Source organism: Prunus avium, chromosome 8, assembly GCF_965620075.1.
Source record: "Prunus avium chromosome 8, drPruAviu1.hap1.1, whole genome shotgun sequence".
NCBI lineage: Eukaryota > Viridiplantae > Streptophyta > Magnoliopsida > Rosales > Rosaceae > Prunus > Prunus avium.
The window spans coordinates 23,407,559-23,417,486 of NC_142291.1; the positions used below are offsets into that span (position 1 = coordinate 23,407,559).

General features: G+C 38.8%; 1 protein-coding gene across 1 annotated transcript; it reads right to left on the reverse strand.

Annotated features, from left to right (window-relative positions):
• Positions 1–1,659: 1,659 nt before the first annotated feature.
• Positions 1,660–6,189, reverse strand: LOC110765591 (dicarboxylate transporter 2.1, chloroplastic-like). Its single transcript, XM_021968734.2, has 4 exons — positions 5,184–6,189; positions 3,993–4,306; positions 2,405–2,853; positions 1,660–2,115 (listed from the first exon to the last, which is right to left on the reverse strand). Exons 1-4 carry the CDS (start codon positions 5,994–5,996, stop codon positions 2,000–2,002), a joined length of 1,692 nt encoding a protein of 563 aa, XP_021824426.2. The 5' UTR covers positions 5,997–6,189; the 3' UTR covers positions 1,660–1,999.
• Positions 6,190–9,928: the final 3,739 nt, after the last annotated feature.

A 9,928-nucleotide genomic window follows, 5' to 3' on the forward strand; every position in this document is an offset into this window, starting at 1 on the left:
CATGGAAATTTCGATAATTGTATATTTATTTTTGATCAATCGAAAAGATTGTGGCAGTGAGGAATTTGCTGCTACATGTGAATGTGCGTTGTGTTTATGCCAAATTGCAGGTATTTGGGTGTGACTGGAATCAAAAGCATTGCTACTTTTCACTGTTGGAATAAGGGCTTCTGGGCAGTGCTTATCAGCCATAGTAACGAGAAATTCTTTGGTCTGGTGGGTGGACAACGTCACCGGTTTGGCCAGAGACAAGTAAGGGTCACTCTCTACATTGGGGTAGGACCAGTTTGGGGTCATGTGGAACATGAATCCAGGGGTCGCTTGTTTGCGTTGTGGTTGGACGGGTGACATCATCAATCCACCGGACCAAAAAATTTCTCCATAATAAGGCCATCTCCAACCATAGGGTGCCAAACTCAATATTTGGGAATTTAGCCCAAAAAGCTCTACAACCAATGTATAGCAACAGTCTAAAATTTTGCCCAGCTATGTTTTCGGGCGAAATATATGACCATATTGCAGTCCGGAAGGGAATTTAGTGGAGCCGACACCCAAGCCAGTTGCAACCCACATCAAGGAAATGACGAAGCAAGGAACTGGCTATAGCCTTCTCACGTGAGCTCATTGTATGAAGGAGAATGAGATTGAAGGAGATTGTGTGTTTGGTTGGATAGAGCAACTCTTCTTATATAGACAAGGGGATGGAGGTTGGAAAGGATGATGAGAGGAAATCATGATAAGATATAAAGAGATAATGTGTAGGGTAAACAAAGATTCTCACTCAGAAAATAATGATAAGATGACAAAACGAGATGGCCTACATGTCTGATTATAATATAATGAAACAGGAAAAATGAGGGAATCCATTATTAAAGTTATATAAAAAGAGAGAGACACGGGTTCAGAACATGATTGAAACAAGACAGTAGGAGATGGGCAACTAGGGAGGAATAGTTGATCTGATTCTCATTATGTTCTCCCTTTCATATGGTTAGTAAACAATTTAATTGGACTTTTTCCGTACCAATTCCTTACTTCCCCCATTTCTAAGTTCCTAAATTCCTTACTTCATTTATGGTAAGTAAATATGTCATCGTAGTTGTTATTTCAAAAGCAGATATAATAGTGGCAAACTACATTTTGGATATACACTTGTCAAGAGCGTTGTTACTAATTGTTGCTGTGGGATACATTCATGGGGACAAGAAATCGATATCCCTAAGGCTAATTCATAATTACTGCTTGTTGCTCCTCTTGGAATTGAAGATGCCAAAACTAATGACCGAGGTGCCATTGCTTCAGGTTTGCTTAAACGTTCTACTAGCAATAGCGTTATTTTCATATTTTGCAAAGTTGATAACGTTTGGTGCATCTTGGGATCTAATCATAGTACATGGACAGCGAGCTACATCCAATTCCAACAATGTTTGTTCGTGGTAAATAAGGACATCCAATTCCAAGAACGTGTGTACCGGTAACCATCTTCAAATATTCCTATTCCTCTCCTATTTTCCATTATTCCAATTAAATCGATTGTGAATTAAGTATGGTATGCCCGGCCCTAATCAAACCGTCAGTTCGGTATAGTCGATACACAAATTTTTCTGATCGAATGCCCACCCCTAGATTCGAAACAAGACTAGGGTATAAGCATGATGCTTGGAATAAACCATAATAATTCATTCAAAAGAGAGAACTCTTTGCTTCATATACAGGAGAGGTCCTATGGCTACACAATAATTCAAACTGTGGCCGGGCCTATGGTTTATAGGTTTCCGGCAAAACAATTATTCACCTCTCAATTTGTGTCGTTACACTTATGCAAAAGTAAAGTGGAGCTAAAATTAAAATAAACTAATCGCTTTGAAATCTTGTATGTGATAAAATGATGGTCTCAATTCCTGCCCTCAAGATAATACGCAGGGTTCAGACCCAAAAAAAAAAAAAAAAAGATAATACGCAGGGAATACCAATAATCTTCTTGCATGGAAAATGAAAATCAGTAGAGGCCCAAAAATTTACACCAGAACGATCCTACTACTGCCCAGATGAGAGCATTAATAATAGCCATCACAAAGCCCACTTTGAATACATCAGGAAGATCAACATAACCAGCTGTTGGAAAGAAGAAACAAAATCTTATCAGTCATCACCGAGAACATAATCTACTAAAGACAATTCAATGTTTTTCATGCTTGACCATAGAGTGCTGAGAGAGAGAGAGAGAGAGAGAGAGAGAGAGTCAAACAAATAGAGGGAAAATAAAATTTTCCAATTATTGTTTTTTTTCAAAGGGGATTGAATGAAGTAACTGTTATTGGAGAACAGTTGAACATTACAAAAATGCAATTCATTACGAAAACAAATTCTGAAGTTAAGCAAATGAGGTCAGAAGGGAGCATACCTCCGTAGTATACAGCAGCCTGACCGCTGCTATAATGCGTTAAAGCCCCAAAAAGATTTGTATTATAAGCTAAAGCCAATGCTGCCAACACGCCAGGTACCCCAGCTGCCAAGTTCATGGCAAGAAATGCAGAGTATAAAGCACCCACATGACCAGTTTGACTTGCAAACAGGTAGTGGATGAAGAAGTAAGCTGCCTGAAGAACACAAAATGCAGCTGGCCAGCTCAAAGAGTAAGACTGGAGGGTATTGGCAACACTATTAGACATCCAATTTACGATACCAAGGTTTGTCAATTGGCCAGCCATACCCACTAGAACAGCAAACCAAGCCAATGTATCCCATGCTGATTTTTCACTTAAGCAGTCATCCCAATCAAGGACTCCTAACAAAAGGAGTATAGATAAGCCAATCATTGCAGTTACAACACTTGCTATACCAAGAGCATCTCTGCAAGAGAACCAGAAAAAGAGTTGGTGAATCAGAAGATTCAGAATCCTAGTAGGACAAAATGCATTCTTAGGGAAATCATGAACAGAAAATGTCTTTATCTATTATATAATGGATTTGCTATTGTCAACAATCAGTATAAGAAAATCTTGCTGGGTTGAAAAATGTTGCACTAAAGGAGACCTTATGAGGAAAAATTATAATTCAAATAAGAATGTGTAAAACACATCTTCGGTCACTGCGTTTAGACCCAAAATCACATTCGGACACTGTGGTTTCAATTTTATCAATTTGGTCACTTTGTTTGATTTTGTTAGCAGTTTTAAGTACAGTTTCAAATTCAGTAATTGATTAGATAGAGCCCGAATTTTCAATTTGGCACAAAACAATCTGTTTGTTTTCGAAAAATGTTGTTGCAGGATTGAAAGGCCCCCTTACGGGATTTCTAAAACTAATTTTAATTTTCGTGATTATTTGATAGAATGATCGAGTCTCAAAGAATTTTGAGGATTTCAACTCCAAGTTTGAGATTTCTTTGGTTTCTTGTTTGAAAGACAAATTCAAGGCTATAGACATGGTTTTTGGTCATCCTCGAGTAAAACCCATGAGTTTCAACAAGTTTTTGCTTATTTGAAGCCAATTTGACAAAGAAACAAAATTGGATGTTAGGTCCAAGTCTTTTTTGGCTGTAACCTCATCTTTGACAACTTATATCTTCCATTATAGTTAAAGGTTATGAACAATCTCTACATGAATTTGAAGCTCTTGTTACAAGCTAATACACCTACAATATTGTTTTTTGAAATTAAATTTTTACTATTACGATTATAACACTTAAAACAAGCTCATTCTCACTGTTGAATAAGTTCATAAAATCAGCTCTCTTATGAAACCACAAACGAACACAGTAAGTTCATGGAAATAAAGGTCCAGAAAATCCAACTTGTTAGTTTCCGAAAAAGGAGCTTATATGACAAAAGAATATTATTTGTAATCACTAAGTCGATGGAAGCATCCCAAGCAAAGTCTTATTCTAAGTGCAGAATACAACAGATTGCCAAAAAAAAGAATATGCAATTATGATCTAAAGGACATGTAAAATTAATAATGAATAGTGCTAAGCAAGAAAAGCTACATACCCGAAGACCCACAAAGAGACAGCAAGAAGCATTGTGCCAACCATAATGAATTCATGTTTCGTGACAGGACCCATATGCTCGAGTTTCTTTGTAGCCATGGCAGGGGCATCAGGCGTGTCTTTGGTTTCTGGAGGATATAGCTTGTATAAGACTAGCGGAGTAGCTAGAAGCGAAACAAATGCTGGTAAGCTAGCAGCCTTGAACCAAGAAACCCAAGGGCTTGAAATTATCACCCCAAGCTCCTCAGCTAATTTAAGGCACAACAGATTTTGCGCTGCAGCCGTTAAGAAAAGAGCACTAGAGTTACCAGCGGACTGTCATGCATCACACAACACAGATGCATAAGTCACATAATAATCACATGATGACACAAATAAAACATGCTAATAGATCCAAGGACAGAATATCTAATACTTAATGCTGAATTAATAAAAAAGAAAGGAAACTATAGATCTTGTAATTTAGATACAGTGGTTCTCTTATTTCAAACATGAGTGCCTGCCCTTTCTTCAAGCAGACCACATGTTCCAAACACAGTCCAGGATAACCGCAATAACCAAATGCACAGATAAGATACAGAAGTTTTAAATCTGCAGTTTGATTAGTTCAACGATCTATATTTAAATTTTAATACAATCCACTGACGCAGGAAATGAGAAATTAGACAAAGTGTTATGGTCTTCTTTGCAATTTGGCTACAGACTACAGTCTCTACCATGAAGATAACTTATATTCTCAGTGAGTATCCTTAAAAGGAACCAATCAAACTCAATGGTTTCCAACTATTGCAATGCTTCATGACTTCTAGGATTTGGGCCAACATTACATGATAGAGATCACATTGAAGAAGCACAGAGTAAACTGCACAGGTATATATGGCTTACGGGGCACATTTAAACATATCATGTAAACAGAGTACTTAAGGCCTACTTCTAAGGGCACAATCTACTGCATTTCCCTTAAATCTTTCATTTAGTAAACTGCAAGCATAATACTTAAACCTAAAATGTTGATAACTTGTTGACTTAGAATACCCTCAAACCATTAACTGGGCTAACCAAGTAATGAAAAAAAAACGTGAATTACGATCCTTGTGAAACACCCACGAACTATAAAACATATAAGCAGAGACAGATTCATATGATCCTTTGTGAAATATATTTAGCAATACAAGGGAGTAAAATCACAAACCTGAAATTGAGACATAACCAGATAAGAACCCAGCTTTCTTTTCGAGGGGTGATCGGGTTTACTCCCGGCAGAGAGGGACAAGGACTTAATAATAGGCAAGAAAACACCACCAGCCCTGGCCGTGGTACTCGGCATTGCCGGAGCAATAAGTGCCTCGCTTATTGTCAACCCATAAGACAAACCCAGTGTGCTTTTCCCCAACCACTTCACAAAATAAGTGGCAATCCGATCTCCCAAGCCGGTCTTCACGAACCCACGAGCGAAGAAGAAGGAAATAACAATCAACCAGATCACCTCACTGGTGAAAGCACTAAACGCCGTCGTAAAGGGCAGAGTCCCGGTGACAATGGAGGTTGTGAGGCCGAGAAAGGCCCAAGCGCCGACGGGCAATGGGCTCAGAACCAGGCCGGCAATGGTGGATAGGAAAATGGCGAGCAATTGCCAGGCTTGTGGGGAGACTTCGACTGGTTTGGGGACCAAGAAGCGCACGACAAGGCCTATGGCGATGGAGATGATGAGGGGGATGGGCTTGGCGCCTTGAGGGGCCTCTGGTGGTGGTTTTAGAGTGGTTTGGAGCTGTGGAGATTGAGAGGCTTGAATTGGGAAGTGGGTTTTGTTGAGTTTTGAGGGAGAAGAGAAGGAGATGGGTTCGGAGGCAAAGAGGGTTGGTGATCGGAGGGCGGGAGATGATTTGGGGCTTTTGGAGATGGAGGGTGGGGATTTGAGAATGGGGTTTGAGCGGCGGAAGAGGGAAGCGCGAGTGGAGAGAGAGAAGGAGGAGGTGGAGAGAGAGTGGAGGGCAAAGCTCTCCATTGTTTCTCACTTGTTAGAGAGAGAATGAGAGACGGAAATGAATGAGAATTGGAATTGGGAAGTGGGGTGATGAGAGAGGGAGAGAGAATTTTTGGTGTATTTTTGTGGGAGAAGAGCGGAACTCCCAAAGACGGGAGAGAAAAAGACAGACAGGCGGAGACTCAGAGGATGCTGGTGTGAACACCCGATGTGAGGAGGGAATTCAACGGTTTTTATTTTTTTTTATTTTTTCTCTTTTCTTTCATTTTCTTTTTATTTTTAATCAGGTTTTTTTTTTTTTGTGTGGATATAAGAGTGTTAAGGCCCAAAAAAGTCACGGGAAGTCCAAAAACATTTTAAACCAAATATAACATATAATGTTAGTCATGCGTTAATCCAAACTGTATTTTGGGAATTAATTTATTAAATAAATATAGAAATAGTGTACATGCCATGTCAAACCAATAATACATTTTTCCTATGCCAATCACTTACCAAGCTCACATGAACCCAAGTGATGTGGTTTACGAGGCTTGTACGAGGGATTGTGGCGTGGAAGGTTATGGAGATCCACAAGGCCCACGAAAGCTCTTGGATAATGGAGATTTTGGGCTAGCTACTTGGGAGCATCAAGGTCCAAGCCCATTACTTGAAGTTTTCCAATGTGGGTAAGCAAATGAGATATTCTTCAAGCACTCCCTATTACCCACTAGAAACAAGCTAATTCTGACACTTCTTTTCATCCATAAGAAATAATCATTTTCCAATGCCTACCTTTACCTGTTGGAAATAAGAATGTCTCAATGCTCCCTTTTACCTGTTGGAAATAGACTAGCTCCAACACTTCCTTTTACTTATTGGAAACCAAAGAGAGCCTTCACCTTCTATAAATTGGGAGGCATTGCTTGGGCAAAACCAACCCCTCTTGGTTCTTGCAAGCCTCTCAACAACCATGAGAACTTACCTTTCTTCAGCTGCTGCAAGCATTGCACTAGCCATCACATCCATTCCTGAGCCATCAACCTCCATCCTTTGGTCGTTGCAAGCATCTCAGCAACCATCGACCAACATCTCTTAGTTGCTCAAGCACCCCAGCAACCATCAGACCACCTTCCTTCCTCCCTTCGGCTGCTGCAAGCATTCTAGCTGCCATCCCAACCATTCCTCAACTATCACAACCATTTCTTCTACTTTCTTACCATTGAAATCCTCCATCTTCCTTATAAAGCCTCATCAAGCATAACTCCAAGCTTTTCCTTCCTCCTCATACCCTTCCAAGCTATAAACACCATAGCCTTCAAGCCTCAAGCTTTTCCTTCCATCTTCCCACCTCTAGAACTCAACTCAAGCATATCAAACACCAAGCCAAGCACAAGCATTCTCATTTGCTAAACTTGTGTGCTTTTAGCTCCCATACTAAGCTCTCATGCCAAGCTCATATAATCTCATACCAACATGAGCAAGTCATCTTCAACCATCCAGAGCATGACCAAGCAATCATCAAGCTGTTGGAAATCTACTCAAGCCACCCATCCTTTATCTCTCTCTCTCTCTCTCTCTCTCTCTCTAAAAACTCCATCCCAAATCTGAAACACCCATCCTCTCAAGCTAAGTTGAAACCATAGTCATTACCCTTTTGGTAAGAAAATGCAGACATCGCAAGCTCTTCGTCTAGCTGCCGAAAACACCCAAAATCTCAAGCCTTAACCCTTTCTTTATACTCATTTTCTCTTAACTCCTACGCCACAAGCCTTTCATGCCAAGCCTGTGCAACATCAATGCACCATCTCCAACTCTTTGTCTAGCTGCTTGAAATATAAGCACAAAACACTCAGCTGCTGGAAGGAGAACAAAGTACTTCTCTGGGACTTGCTTCTCTCTCGGGATGCTTTGGGTCTAGTTCTCGCTAACTCAGAAAAAGGAGTAATGAAGGCATGATTCATCACTCTATGACGGTCCAAGAATTAACAAGCTCGGACGAGCCTTTTGACGAAAAAATACCCCAACAAAGAGCATGGCTAGAATATAAGACATGCAATGGGTAGGGGTTAGGGGTTATCTTGGCCTCTCAAAATTGTATCTACTCCCTCAAAATCTTTGTTGTTTTATTTTAGCAGTTAGGGGTTAGAGTTCAAATTTATTTATTTTATTGTGAAATATCAATAATTATATGACTGTCCATTTGGGATCAATCTATAGTATCTTATTAGTAAAAATCCTTAATGATGTATGTTTTGAAATTATTGCAAGCGTACAATCCACACAATTTGCACAAGTAATATAGAGATAAGTGAAGTGTCATTCCCACGAAGACTATAATTTCCTTTTAAGCACCAATTATGATTAATTCATAAGTTTATTTGAATAATTGATGAATGAGAGTGATTGATTTATTAAACTAAATTAAAACAAATGTGAAAAATAGCAATTTAATTAACAGTGGAAAATCAAGTGGATGAGACACTAGAGCATCCGATTCACCATAATCAATTCCACTTAATTCAATTAACCCTAATTATTATAGCCAATTAACCCTAATTACTACTCATGTTGATAGTTGGTGTCTCCGAATTCATTCGGTATCCCCTCTCGGGCTCAACCGAAAGTATTCTTATTTAACAACTCATTCTCTCTCGAGCAACGGATTTAGAAAATCAAGAACCCATTAAGTTCTATGAGAACCTGCAAGAAAACTACTTGAGTCATGTTACTCCCTCTCGGGCACTCATTTAAGACATGGTATTTGTTATGAGAAGCAAACACCAAACATCTCTTCTTAGTCTCTGCTTGGATCATCAAATCAATTAAATATTGGCCAAATATTCAAAGCATTAAGAACAGTAACAAATACTCAACATGGAATAGTAATCATAAATAAATATAATTATAAAAATTAAGTATTCATGGTTAGGCTACATCGTAGCCCTAGCAAGGAAAATTAGTTCATGATTAAAGAAAAGATAAATAAGAGAATTGTGGTCATAAAACCGATTTGGCAGATGGATTTGATCTCTGGATTCTCCACAGCAACACCTTCGTAAGATCCAAAAGCACTGCAGCAGCAAACTCTTGGCCTCTATCTTTAATATATTTGTGAGTGTATGAAATATGGTAGAAGATAAATGGTATGAAGATCCTCCATAGAGAGAGCTTAGGGTGAGCTTATATAGTGTAAAACAACTAAACCCTACTCTAAAAAAGGTTTGTAAAAACTCTCCTAAAGCAAAACAAAATCCCAAACAATTAAGGAAACAAACTAGGAAAGAATCATTCTTTGACTTGGAAACACGTAAGCCAACTTTCACGTTTTAGGGTCTTTCCACTTCCTAGAAAATTCTGGAAAAATATGAGAAACGTAGCGTGATCTCTAAGCTTTACAAGCATATATCACACGCCACTAGGAAAAATCGGAAAGGTCTTCAAAACTTTAATCTTCCACAGCAGTGCAGTTCTTACGAGATTTCAACTTTGGCTGTCTTGACTTGCAAGTCTAGAGCATTTGGATTGGTAGAAAATTTTGAAACTTTGATACAATGATCTTCAATGTCTTAGCTTTCTTCTCCAATTGGCCTTGCTCTAAAATTCATTTGAAAAGTCAATTTTCAGTCAAAATCCTTCCAAGAGTAGAAAAGCTGAAAATAAGGAAAGTAAGGTAATAATGCTCTTTTTAATTAACTTTCCCTACAAAAACCAAATATAAGATGTATAAAAATATAGGAAATAATGCACTTATCAACTACCTCAAACCTATCTTTTGCTAGCCCTTGAGCAAAATTAGAAACTAAAACTAAAATAAAACAAAAACTAACTAAACCACTTTTGCAGGTAAACTCGATGGCACTTAGCATGTGCCACAAGCTGTTAAACCTCTAGGTGTCCATAGTAGGAGGAGTTGTGTCTCCTGAGGGTTTACCAGTTACAATATCCACAAATTTTTTACTACAAAACAAAAC

What these genes read in the sequence shown, in the direction of transcription:
- LOC110765591 (XM_021968734.2), bottom strand. Translation starts at nt 5,996, where the DNA reads ATGGAGAGCTTTGCCCTCCACTCTCTCTCCACCTCCTCCTTCTCTCTC. An exon ending in GTCTCTTTGTGGGTCTTCGG is followed by an intron (nt 2,854 to 3,992) that starts GTATGTAGCTTT and finishes GTTCTCTTGCAG; the next exon opens with AGATGCTCTTGGTATAGCAA. An exon ending in GGCTGCTGTATACTACGGAG is followed by an intron (nt 2,116 to 2,404) that starts GTATGCTCCCTT and finishes TCTTTCCAACAG; the next exon opens with CTGGTTATGTTGATCTTCCT.